This window comes from Sceloporus undulatus, chromosome 6, assembly GCF_019175285.1.
Source record: "Sceloporus undulatus isolate JIND9_A2432 ecotype Alabama chromosome 6, SceUnd_v1.1, whole genome shotgun sequence".
Classification (NCBI taxonomy): Eukaryota; Metazoa; Chordata; class Lepidosauria; order Squamata; family Phrynosomatidae; genus Sceloporus; species Sceloporus undulatus.
The window spans coordinates 49,823,499-49,846,085 of NC_056527.1; the positions used below are offsets into that span (position 1 = coordinate 49,823,499).

General features: G+C 38.6%; 1 protein-coding gene across 9 annotated transcripts in view; it reads right to left on the minus strand.

Annotated features, from left to right (window-relative positions):
- SLC4A7 (solute carrier family 4 member 7) overlaps window positions 1-22,587 on the minus strand; it is a 109,091-nt gene that overhangs the window by 53,265 nt on the left and 33,239 nt on the right. For all 9 annotated transcript variants that reach the window (XM_042476554.1, XM_042476562.1, XM_042476560.1 and 6 more), the window contains exons 2-6: window positions 17,138-17,219; window positions 5,179-5,322; window positions 1,365-1,503; window positions 624-784; window positions 4-192 (exon numbers count right to left, since the gene is read on the minus strand). In XM_042476554.1, coding sequence (XP_042332488.1) covers window positions 4-192; window positions 624-784; window positions 1,365-1,503; window positions 5,179-5,322; window positions 17,138-17,219 — 715 coding nt within the window. The remainder of the gene's footprint in view (window positions 1-3; window positions 193-623; window positions 785-1,364; window positions 1,504-5,178; window positions 5,323-17,137; window positions 17,220-22,587) is intronic.

The following is a 22,587-nucleotide window of genomic DNA, read 5'->3' on the forward strand; positions in this document are numbered from 1 at the left end:
CACCATTTCTTTCAAGCAAGAGAGGGTCAGAATGTTTCTTGCCTATATCAGCAAAAGATCGAACAAGGGGAATCCGATTACTGAATTTTTTTTCATTCTGATGATGGTGCCTCTTCAGAAGAGCTTCTCTGACATTCTCTCTCATAGATTCCTCCAAGTGACCGGAAGCAATCATGTTATCCAATACCATATCTACCAAAGGAAAAGAAACATTAAATTAAGAAGTATACTGACCTTTAATTTATATACAACTTGTAACAGCTCTCACTTTTTAAAATAAAGTCTACATTAAAACTCTCAAGCCTTTGGTAAATGTTGAAATATCCCCATCCCCATCTTGGACTATCAGCTTTATTGTAATCATGAAACTACTATTATAATTATGCAGCAGCTCTAGGAATCCATTGCCAAATTGCCCAACACAGGATTTGAGATTCTAAGGGGGAACATGAAGTTCACCTTGTGTTGTTCCTCTAGTTCTTCCAACTTTTATACAGACAGAGTATGTATCTCCTTTTTAAAAATTTTCTTAGATGGCATAATGAAAAAAAATACTATTTACTTTATAGCAAGATCCGTGAACTTTTTTTTTTTTACAAATCTCAAGTAAAAATTTTTATAACCTGCTATTTCATCCAGTGTATTGGCTCTCATATCCAGCATAACTGTCCCATTTAAAATACAGCTCCTGAGTTCAAATAGACTGTGGAGAGACAGGGTAGCTACATAAGGTTTACTCCACCGCTCGCCACCATCTTCTACATCTTCTTCAAATTTCAGCCATCTGAAATAAAAACACACAAAAAAGCATATATAAACAAAACACCTTCCAAAGTATTTCTGTCAGCAATAGCAATAGGGAATTCTCCTAATATATGCTCTTTCACTTGTTCAGGGCTTCTTCCAATACCACATACCATTTCAGGGCTTTGTTCTGAAATGGTAAGTGTTCGGTGCTTCTTCTAGTGCCAAGTACCATTTCTGATATTCGTCCACTCAAAGTTCAACAGGACTAAGGACAGGAATGCAGCCTCGCTTATTTCATTCAATTTCTTTACGCAATATTTGAATCAAAAATTTCCAAACTGGTTTGCATAGTATCCCTCCTGACAAGATTACAATCAAAACCCGACTACTCTTATTTTGTTAACTCTTTCACCAACACAGGCTTGTGTTAAACTCTTATATAAAATATATTAGTAGTAGTATAACTGATCATAGAGATTGAAGAAAAATGCTTAAGGGGAGTGAGTCATATGCTTTCAAAATATTTCTACCAATTATGTTGTTCTCTCCATGTAAATTTGGATTATGAAAGTCCTATTATGATGTGTGAAAAGGAAAAGGAACTATGTATATGTTACCTGGCAGTTTCTTTCCATTCATATTCTTGTCCTTCTCTAAAGCAAAGTTCATCCATTTCAGTGAACAAATCATGAGGAATGTGTTCTTCATCATCATCTTCAGTACCAAGAATAAACTGCACCCTCTGGGATGGTGTATCTTCATAAAAATTAAAATGGAGAGATTTAGTTGTAAAAAATTCAAATTATTATGCATTTCACTATAATGCTAATAAAAACATTACAATTATTTATGCTAGGCTATATAAGCACAACTAACATTCTTGCTGTTGTTAACTGCCCTCGAGTCGTTCTTGACTCATGGAGACCCTATGGATGAGACATTTCTAAGACACTCTGTCCTCCATTTCTCTACTTAATCCCTACAACCCCATAGCTGTGACCTCCTTAATACAGTCCATACATCTGGCATGTGGCCATCCTCTCTTCCTACTTCCTTCCACCTTTCCCAGCAATTTTTGTCTTTTCCAACGAGTCCTTCCTTCTCATGATATGTCCGAAGTACGACAGCCTTAGTTTGGTTGTCTTGGCTTCCATGGAGATTTCCGGCTTGATCTGCTCTAGAACCCATTTGTTTGTCCTTTTGGCTGTCCATGGGATCCTCAGCACTCTTCTCCAGCACCACATCTCAAATGAATGGATTTTCTTCCTATTTTCTTAACTGTCCAGCTCTCACATCCCTACATGGTAATAGGGAATACAATGGCTTGTATGATTCTAACTTTTGTGCTCAGTTGTGTATCTTTGCATTTTGGAATCTTTTCTAGTTTTTTCATAGCCATCCTCTCCATTCTTAATCTTGTTCTGGTTTCCTGACGGCAGTCCCCATTTCTATCAATGTTTGATCCCAGGAATGAGCATTCTTTTACTATTTCTATTTCTTCGTTGTCTAGGTTGAACTTGTGAAAGTCCTCGGTGGTCATTATTTTGGTTTTCTTTATGTTCAACATTAAGCATACCTTTGCACTTTCATCTTTGATCTTCCTTAGTAGGTGTTACAGGTCTGTGAGGTTTTCTGCTAGTACTATGGTGTCATCTGATATTCCTTCCTCCTATTTTCACTCCTCCTTCTTCTGCGTCCAAGACTGCTTTTCTTACACTATATGTTATGCATACAAGTTGAACAGATAGGGTGAAAGGATACAGCTGGGAATTGTTCTGTTTCTCCATGTTCTTTTCTGACAGTAGCCTCTTGATCTGAATACAGATTCCTCATCAGGACCATCAGGTGTGTTGGCACTCCCATGTCTTTAAGTGCATTCCATAGCCTTTCATGATCTATGCAGTCAAAGGATTTGCTACAGTCTATAAATCTCGTGCTGATTTTCTTTTGGAATTCTATGGTGCACTCCATTAGCCATTGTATGTTTGCAAGTGGTTCCTAGTGTCTCTTCCTTTCCTGAATCCCGCTTGAACCTCTAGGAATTCTCTCTCTATGTATGGTTGGAGTCTATGTTGCAGAATTTTGAGCAAGATTTCATTTGCATGGGAGATCAAAGCTATTAACTTTCCTGTAAAAATAACATCCATAGTTTTTTATGCAGATGCTTAGTTCACTATATCCCAGTTGGTCTTAACAGATACATACCATATGGGTACATACATTAAACAGCTAAATAAAAAAACAACAAAACAGTCACTAAAACATGCAGTTGAAATGCCATATAATACACAGGCTTCATTTGTGGCAGCTGTCCTCTACAAACAAAAGGCAGCCATGTGTCATAAGCAGGGCCCCCTCACGCAAGCAGATACAAACCTAATCTTTGGTTCACAGTGGTAATATACACTGTAGTAGACAGCATATGAGGTCAAAGTTCATTCTTGCACATGTGTGACCTATATCTTTGTATTACCTACTGCACATAAATAACCTATATTCCTGGCCAATACTGAAGCCATCAACTCCTTGGATTGATTTACAACAATACCAAGCTCTGATCTTTTCATCATTCTTCCCATCCTCCATCACGCTGCACACTCCACTTGCATTAAGATTTTTGTTTAGTCCCAATTGTGTAATAAAAAGGGCAGTGGAGTCATTAGCTTTGGCCCCACCCAATGTGGCAACTCATGTTGTTACCACTTTGGCCTCCTCCCATACTACACCATACAAAATCCTTAGTAATCTTTTTTTACTAATCTTACCAATAAATCATAATTCCTGTGTAACACTGAATGTAATGGTAATATTAATGACATAAATAAGTAGCCAAATTAAAATTATATCTTTATACCCAAATACAGTATCATATCCATAGCCTAAACATATTTATAGATATGCTGCTAAACGTAAAGGGGGCGGGTGGGGGGGGATGTTGTTCTTTTTTGGAATGTAAGCATATATATCTGATTATGGATGTAAAACGTTGGGGGTGTAAATATTGTAAACTTCAATAAAGATTATTAAAACAAATTAAAAGAATTTAAAAACAATAAATTTAAATTAAAAAATAATTCAATGATTTAAAGGAACACCTCCTATTCTCCATTTTTATGAATGAACATAAAGCCCTGCAGCATAAAGAACTCATTAGTTTGCCAGGCTTGAGATAGACAAGAACTGGAAAACTGGAAAGTTGAATATTGCAGGATGGTGGACTAGACTCTGGGACATGTGGTTAATGGAGAAAATGGCAGATAATAACAACAGAGCGAGAGGCTTACACTCGGGATTGACCTTTCATAAGATTTGGCACCCATTTATTGAATACATCCAGCAAAATTTAGTCTCTAGACATCCCCCAATTTTAGCTAAACTTTTATGGAAAGATGTCTTTCAGGATCCCTGAATACACCTTTTATCTATAATCTTCAGGGCCTTATCTGGGTTATTGCCTTTATTTATTGTTGTTTTGGTGTACTGTTTGTTGTCATGTTTTGTTTTAGAATGTATTAATAAATTTTAATAATAATAAAAAAGGAACACAGGCAAATGCCATAGCATGTTTATGCTCAAAAGCAGGTGTTTGGGGAGCAATGGTATAACCACCGCTTCGGGTGTCATCTGATGCAGTGTGCTCCACCCACCCACCCACCCCCCCCCCCAGTGACGCCCCTTGAAAAGGCTGTTATACCCTAGATTACACTGTTAGAATCTTAATCTGTACCTGTAGAATTGTACTACCTGCCATCTCAGTTCATGTAACATGCTAAGTTCCATAGGTGAACAATCACTTTGCATTTGGCTTGATCACTATTTCAGCCACTGTGTTCTGGCCTGTCCCAGCAATACAGGCCAAAAAATCATATTTCATGCCAGCAAAAGCAATTATTTATTACTGGCAGTCTTTTGACTGATAATATAGACAGCTATAGTTAAACAATGAAATGTGATGCAGGTATGTTTCAGCATTCATCTTCACAATAGGTCTATATAGCATGAGTACACCATCAAACTTGTGTGATGCCAGGGTTCATAATATCTTTGCCTATGGCAATCCACAGAAATATGATTGGTCATTTTGCAAATACATAAAATTTGACTACCCATTACACACAACAAATCAGACAATACATCTCCCAATGTTACCTTCACCTGTGTTAGCAGTTATAGGAAAATGCCCTTAGAGTACTTCACAAATATAGACATCCAGACCAATCAATAAAAACAACCAGAATAATAAGCTATAAATCCAAAATTATGAATACAAACCCTTTTAAGTGAAAATTTTTGACTAAAATTTCTTGACTTATACATTAATTATTCATGTAATTAGAAATTAATCAAAGTTTTCAGGTCTGTTAAATAAAAATACAGTGAGAAGAAAAAACTAGGTTTTAATTACATGAAAATACTAGCAAAACTTCTTACCATAAGAGGGAGATTCTCGCCCATCTTCTCTATCAGTTTCCTTTTCTCTTCTTCTTCTATGGTGTTTATGTCCACGGTGTCTATGACGCCGTCGACCTTGTTTTCCGAAGGGGACATGCACACCAACATACACAGCTCTGTGACCTTCACCCAAAAAAGATAGGCAACATGTTAGTCTAGTCTCATCGATAAAGAAGAAACTGGTCAATGAACAAATAATTTGCTTGCTACTTAGTTCAAATACAGTTGGCCCTTCTTATACACAGATTTTTTATACACGGATTCAAGCATCCATGGTTTGAAAATGTTAAAAAAAAGGATAAATTTCAAATATCAAACCTTGATTTTCCAATGTTTATAAGGGGACACCATTTTGCTATGTCATTATATTTAATGGGACTTGAGCATTCATGGATTTTGTTATCCACGGGGGACCTTGAAACCAAACCCCAGTGTATAACGAGGGTCCACTGTATCTGCCATTCTATCACATTCATATCAACTGTCTAAAAAGGGTGGTAGATTTCTGTGGGCCCATGGGTCCATCACCCTCTAATACTCCCCCCCCCCAAAAAAAAAAGCATAACCCAAACCCAGCCCAGTCCAATTCCACTTCTGGTTTATATTTTTTTTTTAATGTTTTCAACTGTGTAGGGCAGCTCTGCAATCTATTCAAAGGCTTCTGGAAAAAGACAAAATCATCCTCCAATATTTTAACAGTATTCTATCCGCATCACTCTGAACAGGTCCCCCCCCCCCATTGGAAGGCAAGACTGTTTTCAAGGGAAAAAACACTGATATCTGCCTCAAAATGTACCATCAAACAAGAAAGTGACTATACTTGACAATTTTCAAGAAGTTTGAATTATAGCTATTCGTTTTCCAGTACAGCTAGATTCTAAATTAATTGATAATAAAGTGAGAAAACTAAAATGGACAGTCATAGCACAAAGAATATTATATCTGTCTGTTTCACTGGTTAAAGGCTAAGAAGTTGGTAGTCAAACTTTTTACCTTGGGAACCCCTTTGCATCTACATGAGGATGTCACCCACACACCCACACAATATAATATATGAATAAAAACACTTTGTTTACTTAGTGTGCATATTTACACTTGCACATCCATGTAGCTCATATTTAACATTTTATAAAGAAATAACATGGGTCAGATTGTTCAGTTTAGAGAACTATCCCACAACCTTTTCAAGAGACAGAGAGGGGTGTCTGATCGTGCTTCCACTTGTAGATTCAGGTAAAAGATGACAGTGATAATTAATAATAAATAAATAAAACTTTTATTTATACCCCGTTTTGCTGGAATAAAACAATCAAAGTGGCTAACAATTAACATGTCCACACATAGTATTATATCAGTATTACAACATCCACCCCTTAAAAAGAAATTAAACATATTACAGTTAAAAATTAGAATGTTAAAATATCTAATTAATAATAAACAGAACATGGGCAGAGCGGTAGTGTAGTTCCTGGTGTGAAGGGGGTAATCGTTTTGTGGGTCGAGCGGTTTTATTCAGGAAAGGCCTGATGGAAGAGATCCGTCTTGACAGCTTTTTAAAAGCTGGTCATTTGACGGATCTCATCTGGCAGGCTGTTCCATAGTCTGAAAGCGGTTGCAGAGAAGGCCTTCCGGGAGACTGCACTTAGTCTGGCCTTTAAAGGCTGCAATAAATTCCTCCCAGAGGACCTGAGTGTGTAGGGTGGATTATATGGAAGTAGGCGATCCCTAAAATAGGTTGGACTCAAGCCATGTAGGGCTTTAAACGTAATAACCAACACCTTGTACTGCGCCCAGAAATTAATAGGCAGCCAGTGAAGTGATTTTAAAATTGGTGTTATCCTGTCACTCCTAGATTTTCCAGTGACCTGTCTGGCTGCCATGTTTTGTACTAATTGGAGTTTCTGGACTAGGCACAAGGATAGCCCCATGTACAGCACATTGCAGAAGTAGAGTCGTGAGGTTACCAGGGCATGTCCTAGAGTTTCAAGGTCCTTTGCTTCCAGCAAAATTTTGCAGTGTGCAACTATCAGAACTACTTTGCTTCGGGGAAGTCATTCGTAAAACCAAAAAGATTTAACAACTGCCAGAACTCAAGAACACTGATGTAGAGAACCTTTTCGTCTGTGCCCAGACCTCTGAGACCAGCAGAATTCACACTCCATCATCTAGTGGCACATCAATAATTGCAGTCACTGCAGGTTGGGGAAGCAAAAATGATAAGAGGTAGTCTTTTATGATGACAACCTGCCAGAGAATCAAAATTAGGACAGGAAAGAGGCCTGAAGCCTGGCAAAGGGTGTGATGACATAGTGGAGGCTGCAAAACCTAGTGCCAGCTGAATATTCATAACACACAATATACTGATGCTTGTATGGCAAAGAGTGGTCCTACAGAGTGCAGTACATGTCATCCAATAGGAAAAAGCAGACTGAACACAAAAAACTAGTATAGACCCAACGAACATTCTGATTGAGAAGAATACAGGTAGATTCCCTGTAATTCATGCTTAAGCCCAGATATTTTTGGAACAGCTGAGTCCAGTAAGTGATTGAGAATAGTTGCTTACCTGTGAAAGTCAGAAGCAACAAGTCATCTATGCATGGAGAGAAAACAATAAACTGCTGGCAAAGCCATGCAATCACCATGGTAATGCACCTGGTGAGGAGGTTTAGTCAATTGGACATGTTCTTTTTCATTGCCCCCTTTATCTAAAATCTCGTGCCATATATATATTCCCTCTTTTACAACACCTACCTGGCAGAAAAGAGCAATTTTATGTACATTATCTTCTTTCAGACCGCAAGGAACTGGTAACTATAAAAGTTGCCAAGTTCTTTGCAGGTGCAATTATCTGCCGTAAAAACTTTTTAATACAGATGAAGTAAGAAAGCTTTAGAGTTTGGCCATAACGAGCCATCATCTTGCTGTTTTTACATATTTTATCTTTATACCATTTTATATAAAATGTCACAGATATGGCATTGAAAAAGTTTGTTGATAAATGTATAACTATGCCAATGTTTTAATTTTTTTTCTTTTCCTAAATCTTGAAAAGGTTTTGTGGAATGAGGATGTGGTATCCAACTGTTGACTGTGCCAATGTTTTATAATACTTGACTATGCCAATGTCTTATAATAATGTGTGAATTTTGTGATACTATGGAGGATGGGACTGTGGGCATTCTCCCCTCCTACTTGGATATATAGAAGATCTAGATCTTCGTTCGGAGTAGAATGTAGATATATTTGTGCTATGGCAGTACACCTGATGTTACATGTTTTGTATTTTTGCCATATTTTGGTGCTGGCCATGTGCCATAATAAATTCATTCATTCATTCATTCAGTACCTGGTGACCACACATGGGGAAGGGCATACACTGAAGAATGGGATGTGGAAGTGATATATATGCCTTCCCATCATGGTGTAAAGTAAACTCCTGTGGGCTAGCCACATTGTAATGTGAGATTAACTTGCTTCAGGTCCAGCATAGCGAACTAATTACAGTACTGCATTAGACAGAGGTTGAAACCTAAAGTGACTATCCTGCAGTGCTTGGATTGGACATAAAGTTAACATCTCAAAGATCCCAGGGTGAGATTTAACATCCATCCATCTTAAATACAATAAAGTAGTGGAAACAAAACATTCAACACAGCTAAAAGAATGAGAGAACCTCAAGAGAACAGTAGGCAAAGATAAAGGGATTCTCTTTTGACAAGGTTGTCAAGTCGTGTCCAACCATAGGGGCGGTGCTCATCTCCGTTATTAAGCCGAAGAGCCAATGTTGTCAGAGACTACTCTGTGTTCATGTGGCCAGCATGACTGGACAGAATACTGTTTTCCTTCCCACCAAAGTGGTATTTATTTATCTACTTGCATTTGCATACTTTCGAATTGTTAAATTGGCAGAAGCTGGGATTAGTGATGGGAGCTCACCTCATCATATGGCACCCAGGCCTCAAACTGCCAAACTGCCGATCTTGCAATCTAACAGAGTCAGTGTCTTAATCACTTGAGCCTCTGCATCCCACAAGAGAGTGGTATATGCTTGATATTATCCCTCTAAAGAATGGATTTCACTTAGCATGGCCTGAGAAACTGTACTTTCTCAGAGAACCAGTACATAATGCAGAGGGAAGTTTTCAACGTGCACAGGTAGGACTGTAGCAGTGACAACACATATGTTTGCAAGATAAAAATGGAACAGGATGAGAACTCAGGAATTACAAAGTAAGCCCAGCATGCATAGGAATCGCAATAGCCCTGGCAAGTGCCACTCCTGAGTAATTTCAGTGTCAAGGCTTCGCAGTTTGCAAGAACACAAAGCTTCCCTTCTAGGGACGAAGAACAAAGAAAGCTTATCAAAATATGGATAAAGTAGTCTTCATGGAAAACTTTCTCCCTTAAAGTTCTGAAAAACACCTATACATGTGTTGTAGTCAGCAATCCATGACAACAAGGAAGTAGCAGAACAAATTTTCATGCCCCTGATAACCATCTTGTTACTCTAGTGGTTAGCAGGAGCAGAGTAAATTCTGAGAGGCCCTGGACTGGTTAGCACCCACAATAACTGAATTAGTTTCAGATGCTGCAGTATCTAGCTAATTCCAGAACCTTTCTCCCAACACTTAAAAGTTTTGTAAGTGGAAAGTGCAGTGTGCCTGCGCCATACGCGGGTGCGTCATATGTGGCTTTCAGCACATGCTGGAAGCCACGCCAGAAAAAAGTCTCACACACCCCCCCCCCTGGAAGAAGTAATGGGGTGTGTATGCGCCACACCACAGGCACGAGCCCCATTACCTCTAATATGGCTCAAGCTTACATGTTTTTTCTTTTATGAGGGGAGGTCCAGAATGGATCCCCCACATAAGAGAAGGGGCCACTGTACTGATGTGTGCCTGCCACCAGACCTGGTGCTGAAAACCAACAGAAGAGTAAAATAACCCCTGATGAGCTACCAGTGTTTGAACTACTACTTGAGTAGAACTGGATGGAGTGAATGGTCTGAAGTATAAAGTGCATAGACCAATGTCAGAAATCAGCGCTCGGTATGTTGAGGCCTAAATCTTCTTCTGTTTCCTCCATATGTAGGGAAAAGCTTTACCAATGATTGGCCATCAGTGTGGAGGGAACAAGTTACTATGTTTCTTCTGCATGGAGCAAGATAATAGTACCAAGAAAAGACTCTTGATATGAAGGGACCAACCACTTCTGTTTTCTTGATATGGACAGAGAAAATAGTATCAATGTTCAGTGCTCAGTATGGCAGGATTGACCAGTTGTGTGCCTTTTGTATGGAGTGAGATAATGTACCAATGATCTGGCCTCCATATGGAGGGACCAACAACCTCTGTTTCCTCTGTATAGACCAATAAGATGGTACTGACAATTAGCCCCCAATGATCAACCCTCAGTATGGAGGGACAAACCACTTCTTCTGTTTCTTCCATATGAAGAGGGAAGTAAAGAGGGACCAATTTATTATGTTTCCTCGGTATGGAGTGAGATGGTGTTAGGCCTTCAGTATATAAAAAGACAAACCACTTCTTCTATTTGCCATGTATGGGGTCAGAAAAGAGCAATGACAATCAGCCCTTGGTACGAAGAGACCAATTCAATACATTTGCTCTGTATGGAGCAAGAGGATGATACCAACTACTAGCCCTTGATATGGAGGGATCAACCACTTCTCTTGTTCCCTCTGGATGGAGTGAGAAGATTGTACTGTTGACTGGCCCTTGGAGAGACCAATTTAACCTGATTCCTTAGTAAGGAGTGAGGAGACAGTACCAATGATCAGCCATTGGTATGAAGGAACCAATTTCATGTGATTCCTCTGTATGGAGTAAGGAAATGGTGCTGATGATATGCCCTAATTATGAAGCGACACCTCTTCTCCTCCAACAGGAGCTTCAGGATAGTCTGTGGCTATTAACAGTGCCAGACTGGTTTCTGCCTAACACTTTTAAGCCAGTGCAGAAATAGGTCCCCTGTAATACCTTCAAGGGCCAATCAGACCCACAAGACAATGAGGCAGAACAGAAGAGAATTGTGGTGGGATGTGGAACTAGAAGTTGATGATCTGTCAGATGACAACCACCTGAGAAGCCTCAGAAATGTGTTGCTCATATAGCAGAACGGTTTACCTTGTCTCTGTATCACATTCCAAGCAGAAAAAGCACACTCAATGGCTGTTTAACTCTGTAATTTCATCCAAACACCTGGTACATTTTTTAAGGTATCAGAGGCACCATAATTGATGGACAAAGAAATAACCACCAAAGCACCTGACAGATAAAGTCAAACACAGAAATAAAAGTGTGACAGGAAAACTAAGCTCCAACATGCTCTGCTGCTGCTATGGTGGACAAAAAGGAACTGAGGGCTTAGGCAGGAAGAGAGCAGGTATGTCACTAGGAGAATGGATGGGGCTATAGCCAAAATATATATATAATAGCTCTAGAAGGTTCTAAATGATACATTGCATGGCTACACATAACCCATCTGTGTGATTCACAGAGACCATGATAAACCACCACACATGCAGGTAAAAGAGAAGGATAACCATCACTGAAAGGGAAGGTATTAATACACAAACACTGTACAGCAAAGGGAGGCTTTATGGGTGGATTTTTCCATGAGTAAGCCTGCCTGAATGATGATATATGGTTGCATTTTGTTCATATCTTGATGGACAAAACTTTTGCCTGCACATGCAACTCCTTCTATTTATGCTCTAATGTGCACCTCAGTTTAATGCAGAAGCATCCTGTTTCATTTGAACCACAAACTAGCTACCAGCTTTGGAACAAGCTGGAATCTTGAATCACGGTGGGGAAAGTGCTCTGGGACCACATATATCCCAAAACGCTGTTTTTGTGACTCCTGCTCCCAAACCCATCCATGGCTAAATGTGTCCTGGGATTATATCATGGAAAAACAGATGGCACAAGTTATCTTTTTCAAGGATGTTATCAGAAGCCAAGTTTCAAAACAGTTACAAAAAAGCATCACTGTCTTCCTTCCAACTGACCTTCCAGCTATTTTATCTTGGCAAAGAAAGCCTGGTAAAGTGAGCTGCCTCATCTAGAAATTTCAAGGAGCAGAAATTCATTTTCTAAACAGGGCTCATGTCTTTTCTGAACTGTTTAAACTTTTATTCACGCTTATCTTTTATCCATTTCAAACCATAGCTTAAGATTCTGCCATATTCCAAAGCTGGTAATCATTCTGTCTGATTCAGGTGAAAAAAGAAATTGTGGTAAACTGGATTGTAAATTTCAGTGAGTTATACAGGGAAAGAAAGAGAGAAAAACCTACAAGTAAAACAAAAAGCTCACATTTTCATTATCATTTATTAAGCAAAAGAAAGGTCAGTTTGCTTATTAAGCAAAGGAACGATAATCCAAATGGTAGTCTAGCTGTGTGCACATGGAAGGTTACATAAAAGACTTTTCTGTGTGAAAATATTATTTTACAAAATTTTATGGCATTTACCCCATTTATGGTACAAAGGGCACAACTAAATAAATAAATGACCTTCAGAAACCCCACTTGCAGAACGGCTGCACCATACTGATTCCAAACAAAGCTTGTTACAGAATTAGCTTAAACCAATCCTCAACAGACATTAATAAAATGCAGGACACTAACTTTAGTACACACATCTCCAGGGATAGTTGTTTGGTTTAACGAGACATGACTTTATCCAAGCTTAGTTGACCAAATCCACAAATGGTTTTTAATAGTTAAGGTCATTAGTGGTGTCATTTTAAAATTTCTTTAAAAGAAGCCCACTACTTATTCTATTTACTATACTGTTACTCAGATCACACAGCATGGTTCTCTTGTGATACAGTAGATTTCAAAATATATAAAATGCACTTTAAAAGAAATTCTCAGTTAACTGATTTTTGCATAATACCAGAACATTTCTTTAAACAAAAATCTAGCGACTTCTTTAGTTCTTAATTTAAGATTTTAATATAATTTTAAAAATATTTCAATAAATGTATGCAATATAAGCTTATAACTTTAAAGAAACTTTAACAATATTTCTATATGAGTCATGAATTGTCTCTTACAAGAGGTCTCTACTTCCTCATCAATCCAATGTTTGATTTTCACTATTTATTTCAAACATATCTTGCATTCCTTTCACAAACTCATGTACCAAGAAAAAAATCATGCCTATTTCAATAAACATTTTAAGCTTAGAGCTGCAACCTCACAACTGCATGTTCCTACACAATTATTTCTTCAGTATGGAACATGTTATATACGTAGTATGAGAAATTGGGAGACAGGGTGGATTACTAGAGAGAGCAGAAATCCATAATGAAACATATGCAACCATTTTAATATACAGTATGCACTTTAAATTCACCTTCTTCACTGCTATGTGTGCTATTGAACTATGGCATGAAAAAAGCAGATGTTGCAAGCCATAATGTAATCGTGTGCTGGAGGACCTACTTATTTCACAAAAAAATCACCATATTTCTCCCAAGTAAGGGCCTGAACAGATGGGCCAAAAAAGCTAGCTTCTGTATAGCTTGGGGTTGTGGCCATTAGAAGATGCATGGCCCCAAGGCAAGCGGAAGCCATGCTGAAGCTGTTTTTGAGGTATCCAAACCCAGCCCAAAAATGATGGATCTTTTCCGCTCCTATTTGGACCAGTGGTGGAGGGCGCCTTTGGGACCGCAGTACGTGGTTGCTGTGGTCGTACAGCTTCAGTGGGGGCAGCTGTCTGTTTAGGCTCTAATCATCAAAGCCAACACCTTTCCCTCTTCATTACTATGCTGAACAAGCCTCCTCACTTAAGTTTTTTCTGTGGCTATGAAGTACCCTCTTTTATATGATCCTCTCTCTACCAATCTGCTCTCTTTTTGGCAACTACTGTATCTACAAGGAGATGCAGAGCTAGTATATATGCAAAATTACATCAAAAACATATTGTATATACTAGACTGTAAGACAACCTCATATACAAGTCAAGAGCAGGTTTGGGGGCCAAAATTATGGATTTTGATGTGGCCCATGGATACATTGAGAATACATTGGTCCAAAATATGGCAGCCAGATTGGTGACAGGGAGTTCCAAATTTGATTCTATTACACCTATTTTAAAATCCCTACACTGGCTGCCCATTAGCTTCCAGACACAGTATAAGGTGTTGGTTATTACCTATAAAGCCCTGCATGGCTTGGGCCCAGCTTACCTGAGGGAACGCTTCCTCCAGTAAATCCTTCCTGAATTCTCAGGAGAGAGAACTAGACTTAAGATGACTTCCCAGAAGATGTTCTCTGTTGCCGCTCCAAAAATCTGGATGACCTGCCATCTAACATCTTTGGAGGGCTTTAAGAAGGCAATAAAAACGGATCTCTTCTGGTAGGCCTTCCCAAACTGATCTCCTCAGAATTTTTACTTTCCACTTGTTTAGCTGTATCCACCGGACCTTGATTTTTATCTATTTTATTAACCATTTTATTGTGAATTGTTTTTAATGGTATTTTAGGGTGGGAGAGAGATTGGGGAACTAGGATCTAATAAGTCCTCTTAGGCTTTTATCTATTGCTATTCATGTTTGATTTTATTGTTTTTGTTTGTTGTTACCCGCCTCAATCCAATATCGGGAGAGGCAGGTTACAAATAAATAAATAAATTATTATTATTATTATTATTATTATTATTATTATTTAAACTTAGGGTATGTAATAAAGGATGCAAAGAATGTAAAAGAACTTACAAAAGAGAGAAGGGGGTCAAGTGCTTCCAGGACAGATTATGCTATTGCCTTTCACCAGAGGATTAGTCCTTTTTTATGAGAGTTAAAGTACAGTACTTACATTGACCAGTAGATAAGTCAACTCAGATTTTTTCAGTCAACTTTCTGACTTAAATTTCTAGACTTATACATGAGTATATACAGTATTTCTAGGATGCTACTATCATGCCATAAGACCAGCTGCAAGCTATTGTGGGATTTTACATTAAAAGGCCTACAACTTGCTTCTACACACTATTCAGTACTATAGATCCCTTTTCAATGTTGTCCCCTGATGTGGACATCCCTGAAAGACTTGGAAATATGCAAAGCAGGGTCAAAGCATTCAAAAACTGTTTATGTCATAGTTTGGAAAATCTGCAGCCACTATGGAGAGAATTTAATAAACAGAAACATTCTATAACTTCCTGGTGGTTTAGGCAACCTGGGATAGAATCACAGAGTTGGAAGAAACCATAAGGACCATCCAGTCCAACCCCTGACATGCAGGAACATACAATCAAAGTACCCCTGCCAGATAGCCATCCAGCCTCTGTTAAAAAGCTTCCAAAGAAGGAGATTCCACCACTCTCTGAGGGTGTTTGTTCCACTGTTCAACAGCTCATACTATCAAGAAGTTCCTCCTAATGTTTAGGTGGAATCTCTTTTCCTGTAGTTTGCATCCATTGTTCCGTGTCCTGTTCTCTGGCATAGCAGAGAATAAGCTTCCTCCTTCCCTCAATATGACACCCCTTCAAATACTTAAACAGGGCTATCATATTACCTCTTAACCAGCTCTTCTCCAGGCTAAACATACCCAGCTCTCTAAATCTCTCCATAAGGCAAGGTTTCCAGATAACATATTCATGCTCTTTTCATATGCACTCAGTGGCCTCTTTCAGCCTTTCCTCCCAGCAAAAAAAGGGAAACTCATTCCAGAGCTATCACCTCCTCCATTATCATGGGAGTTTTCTGGGGACGCTCCCATTTCTTAAATAAGACTATTTTTGTCTCACTCCACCCAGTTAACTTTCCAATCAGGAAACTGATCACCAATCAGAAGGCAACTACAGTATCTCCAAGTTCCATGAGACAGAGCTGGCCAGGAAGAAAGGAATTCTCGTTCCAAATGGCCATACTAGACAAAAAGAAGAGAGTGTCATTGATCTAGACATCTAGAGCAGAGACAGACAAAATGTAGGCCTCCAGATGCTACCAGATGTAACTTCCAATATCCCTCACCACTATGTATGCTGGCTAGGGTAGATAGGAACTGTCCTCCAATAACATCTGGAAGGCTTCATTTTGCCCACCCTAGCTCCAGAGACTCCTACTACTACTCCTACCAAAAAACACCAGATTACTCACAGGCCAGCATAATGACCACAGACCTCTAGGATGACTTCTAATTTTCTGATGAGAGGACCCTTCTGGCAAAAATATCAAGACATATTATTCTTGTGTTGTTTATTCCACGCTGATGGGCTGTGGGCTTCTCAAAATCTCAACTCTAGCTCTGCACAGCATCCTTCCTTTTTCAAACACAACTGTATATTATTCATCAGATAGAATGCACAAGTTTATTAGTCCCAAATGTTTTTCAAAATTTTCAGCAAATCAAAGGGCATAAGTAAGTAGGTACCCTAGCATCTTTTACAACTCTACATACAAGCATATTCAAAACACAACACTATGACAGAGATATTCACTTTCAACCTTTCCAGTTCTAAGACAAAGAAAAATGCTGGTTTTATTTTTATGTTATATTTTCAAGTCAGAATCGCTTGTTCTGGAACTGAACACCATAACAAGGAACATTAGCCTCCCTTTGAAGCAGAACAGGAGGAATGAGTTCAAGATGGAAAGGGACTATTCCTGACCTTATGCAATACCGAGAGATGGGGAGTGGAATTCCCTTTGAGGACGACTGTGGAAAACCTAGACATTTTGATTCACCACAAGTTCAGCTGTTACTAGTAGAACAATACAATACAATACAATACCCCTTCACCACATAGGTGAAAATTTGAGGCATCATTGCAAATAGTAAAGGCACAATCACGATGGCCCAACTTAACACAGCAAGAAGGGCGTTAGGATTCTTATTTTATTTTATTTATGTGTACTTGCAAAATTAACACTAGTAATAGAATGAAAATAAAACTTACTTTCAAGTTCTTCTTTCTCAAAATTTGTGTTGATAGTAGAGCTAATTTTACCTGTATCCACAACAGCTTCTTCATCATGACCCTAAGGAAAGAAAAAAGATAGATAAAGAGCTTAGAAGCTCATTTTCCTAAATAAAATTGTGATTAATTTTCTGAACTGTGCAGTTTGGTATAGAAATTACATATTGTTCATTGTCATATGTATCTATGGTCAGATAAAGCCCAATTTTAAACCTAAGTAGATCTTATTCTCAAATTGAATAAAAATGTGGTACATGCATATGCCTATAAGAGCAGGTAAGAGCAAAATAAAGCAGGAGGTAGTGATCACCAATGAATATTGATTCATCCTAAGAGATTTTTTCAGGAACAGTACAAGAAATTGTTTGTTAATGCCATGCAGATAATTTAAGGGAGGACAGTAAAATTAGGGGGTGGGAGGGAGGGAGGAAACTACACACAGAAAGCAAAAACAGAAAGAAGATATCTGGAAGAATTTTATTAATAATAAAATTATAATAATATTTATTTATATCCTGCTCTTCAGCCAAAAGGCTATCAAAGCAGCTTACAAATTGCTAATTAGACATTTCCCTGCTCTCAGGCTTACAATCTAAAAAGATAAGACACAAAAGGAGAAAGGCATGGCAGTGGGGAAGGGGGAAAGTTCAGCAGATCTTCTCTCCCTCAGAGACCTGGACCATGCCATGATAGGAATATCATATATATTGTATATACTCAACTATAAGTTGACTTCATGTATAAGTTGAGGTCAAGTTTTGGGGCCAAAATTCTGGATTTTGCCATGACCCGTGGATAGGTCGAGAGTAAAACTTGGAAGCTCCTTAAGGGTGTGCATATGGCAAGAGAGAATCTCACTGAGTCTTTTCTTCATCGTTTCAGCTTTCGTTTCAGCCAGACATGTGGGCAGGAGGGGGACTCTTAAACAAACAGCAATATCAATCAATCACCCAGGACTCTTTCTGCTTGGCTCTTTCTTGCTAAACTCCTCTTCACACGGCAAGGGGAAATCTAAAAGAGCTACTATCACATTTCCCTAGTGACCCGTAAATAAGTCAACCTAGGATTTTGGGGTCAATTTTTGGGCATAAAGTTTTAGACTTAGAGACGAGTATATATGGTATATAGCAATAGCAAGTGCATTTCTATACCGCTTATCAGTGAACTAAGCACTTTATAAGCAATTTACAATATGTACGTTAATTGCCCCCAACAAGCTGGGTACTCATTTTAGTGACCTACAGAAGAATGCAAGACTGAGTAGACATTGGAGCCCCTCAAATTGAATTCACAACCACCGTGCCACCAGGGCTCCCTCCCCTCTCTCTCTCTATATATATATACCTTATTTTCCAGCGTATAAGATGACTGGGCGTATAAGACGACCCCCAACTTTTCCAGTTAAAATATAGAGTTTGGGATATACTTGCCGTATAAGACTACCCCTCTTCCAACGCACACCAAATAAAAATTTAAAAAATCAGATTTGATTTCAATATGGTAATTTTAATTCAAATGCTTATGACATGCAGGTACTTAGCAGGAAAACTTGTTGTACGCAAAGCCTGCTTGAATTGGTCAGCTCTCCCTGCCTGCCCAGTCCTCCCTGTCTCCAAGATTTTATTCTACCATACTTGTACAGTGCCTCCCTTCCTGCTTCCATATGGTCTCCACATACGGAGGGGATGCGGCCGCGGCCATTTTGAGCTCCTCCCACCATATGCGGCAACCGCAGATTCTCCAGTCCAGCACCCGCCCTATAAGACCAAACCCGGCGTATAAGACGACCCCCGACTTTTGAGAAGATTTTCCTGCATTAAAAAGTAGTCTTATATGCCAGAAAATACAGTATATATATGAGTTATTCTCTCCCCCCATATATATATATATATATATATATATATATATATGGATTGTCCATGCAACTGTATTTCCAATTTGTATGTCTGGTTGCAAGGGTTGGGCAGTGAAGAAAGCTGATAGGAAGAAAATCAACTCATTTGAGATATAGTGCTGGAGAAGAACTCTGAGAATACCGCAGACTACTAAAAAGGCCCATGGGTGGGCCCTAGAGCAGATTGGACCTGAACTCTTCCTGGAAGAAAAGATGACTGAATTGAGGTTGTCATATTTTGGCCATATCATGAGAAGAAAGGACTCATTAGAGAATACCATAATGCGTAGTAAAGTGGAAGGCAATAGAAAAATAGGAAGATAGCATTACAGATCGATTCAATCAAAGAAACCACATTCACAAATCTGCAGGAGCTGAGCAGGATGGTTGAGGATAGGGTGACTTGGAGGTCTCTCATTCATAGGGTTACCATGGGTCAAAGTAGACTTAAAGGCAGTTAACAACAACATATTTATACTCTCAACAATTCAAACATTGTTTTGTTGTTGTATACCTTCAAGTTATTTCTGACTGATGGCACCTTAAGGCTATTATTGGAGGGGACACTAGCAAGACTTGTTCAGAGTGGGTTTGTCATTGCTTTCCTCTAGACTGAGAAAAGGTGAATTGCACAAGATCATCTGGTGGGTTTCCATAGCCGAGTGGGGATTTGAACCATGGTCTCTCATAATCTAACACTCAAGCATAATTTGTCTCAAGCACATTAAATGTAGTAATTGATTTACTTACAAGGTTTATATACCATCCTTCTCTAAAGTTTCCATGATGGCTGAGAAAATGATAAAGCATTAAAATCAGTTGTCCTGAGCTCTTATGAGGAAGGGAGGGATAAATAAATACTATCAATATAAAATTTTATATCATGTTAAATCAGTGTGCTATTTTCACTGTCTTAATTTCTCCTTACTAAAATCTAAATTCGTTACAAGCATTCAAATAAAACTAATTTCCAAGTAAAGTTTTGAATAAACTACACTAAATGCAGTTTACCTCCACAATCAAAGATTTCAGTTCAACTACATCAAGCTAATGGGAGGAATCTTTTCAAATATTTATGCAGCATATTAAATTAATAGCGGGAAAATTGGGGTGCTTCTTGGTTCCTTCAAATACCATTTTCAATTAAGGTAAAGGTAAAGGTTTACCATTGACACGAATGTCCAGTTGCAACTGACTGTAGTAGGCAGTGCTCATCTCCATTACTAAGCCAAAGAGCTAGTGTTGAAGACGACTCCTTGATCATGTGGCCAGCATGATTGCACGAACCACTGTTACCTTCCCACCAAAGTGGTACTTATTTATCTACTTGCATTTGCATGCTTTCAAACTCCTAGGTTGGCAGAAGCTGAGACTAGTGATAGGAGCTCACCCCATCATGCGGCACCCAGGCCTCGAACTGCCAACCATCTGACTTTACGATCATCATTTCAATGAGGGCATAACTGTAATCCACATACCCCACTGTAACAAAACTAAAATAAATGCGTTTTCCTGATTAAATACAGACTCAATTTCACTCCCTATTCACTGTCAGTTCTCCCATTATCATACTTTAGACACCAGGCTCCTTAGAGCAGAGCTTGTTCTCTTGTACTTTGTCAAGTGTGCACTAAATGAACTGTTTTGTTCAAATTATCACTTTCAATTGCTACATTCTTTGATCCAGACAGCATTTTCCCTTAGAATGGAATGCAGTCTTATCTACAAGGGTTAAAATTCTCTTCTATTAGTAGAACTGACATGGAAACACATCTTGCAAAAACTGCCGGAAAGCAGCTGAACTCTTTTTCAGTAAACAAAATATGTACTGTGGCAAGAAACGACAATCCATTTGAAAGCAGCATATAAAATAACATCAGTTTTAATGTTGCTAAAGCACAGACAAAACTAGATTTAATTGCGTTAAAATGTTAACTATTAGGTAGGTTCAAAAGAGTTGACAACATTAAGATATTATTAAGATGTTCGTAAATGTACTACAAATTAGTCTTTTAAGATGCCAAGAATGTGTCCTTTTGACTGTTACAAATTGACAGTTTTATATGTGAAATGTGACATTCTCAGTAATAGTTAAAATAATTATGATTTATTACATTTCTATCCTACATTTTCTTCCACCATGGAGACAACATGAATCAGCTCAGTATGCAAAAGTCAGAGAGTGGCTTAATAAGGTAGTCATCATCCCTAGTCAGCAGTGCCACGCTGTCTGATTCTGTGCATTTTACTCCAACACATCTAAAGGGCACCCACTTGGGAGAGGCCGGGGTAAATTATTTACAGATATTTTGCACACACACCCCACACCACTCCGTTGCTACTCCCTTTGTGCGAGTGAGCAAAATGATAGGAAGCCCCCATTAATCACCGCTGCCTGTTACATCTAGACCAGGAGCCTACAATTAATCACTTACAAAAAGCCTGAATATGAAACCATGGATTGCACTTTGCTTCTATATCCTGACTTCTACATTAGCCACAGTTCACAATGGTTAATTGTGGCTTCCTGGCCAGCATCATGAAAGACATGTGATGCATGCCCAATCACATTAAGGAGAAGTAATAAATAAACCATGTTTCCCCAAAAATAAGACACTGTCTTATATTTATTTTTCCTCAAGAAGACACACTATGGCTTATTTTCAGGGGATGTCTTATTTTTATTAAGTATGGTACAACAATCTACATTTATTCAAATATAGTTACAGGTAAGTTGTCCTCTTCTGGAACATCATTATAACTCTCCAAACCCAGAATTCAATCCTGAATTTCTTGCAACTCCGTTTCCTTTAGAACCATTGGCCCCAATCTTTCCGCTCCCTTCCCGCTCCTTCCGTTCTGCACCGAGCCTATCACTATGTCTTATTTTCGGGGAAACAGGGTAGCCACTGGCCAATCAAATGACGGATGAGTAGTGCATATGGTCACTCCTTGCCTGTAGATGCATGAGGCTGATAAGCAGAGATGTGATCATTCAGATGTTAATAATGTTAATCTTTCCAGGGAGACTCCTGTTTCTGCAAAATTATATGTGCCATCACATATATCCTGGGGCGTATGAGCTCACACTTGTAGCAGAGAAATAGTGATTCTAAGGAAACGTTGGAAAATGGACCATGCTACAGGCTAACTAAGAGATGAGGAATAGCAACTTCCTTACTTGCAAAATCTAACATTATATGGGTCTGGCATCCATCTTGCAGACTATTCTTCTACTTACTAAAAAAAAAAACCCAAATAAAATTAGCCTTAATATTACTGAATATGACTACACACACACAACTTTGATAAACAGGTAATAAAATTATCAACATTTATTATCAAAATTTTATTCATTTAGAGTATTCATGCCCTGCATTTCAACCACAAAAAGTACCTTAAAAGTCAATCAGTTCCCTGAACCTTGGTTTATAATCTAAATAAGACACAACACACAGGAAAAAGCAGATGGTGGGATGGGAAATAAATCCAGCAGTTCCTGGATGATCTCCTTCCCTGTCAAGAGGTTTCAGCA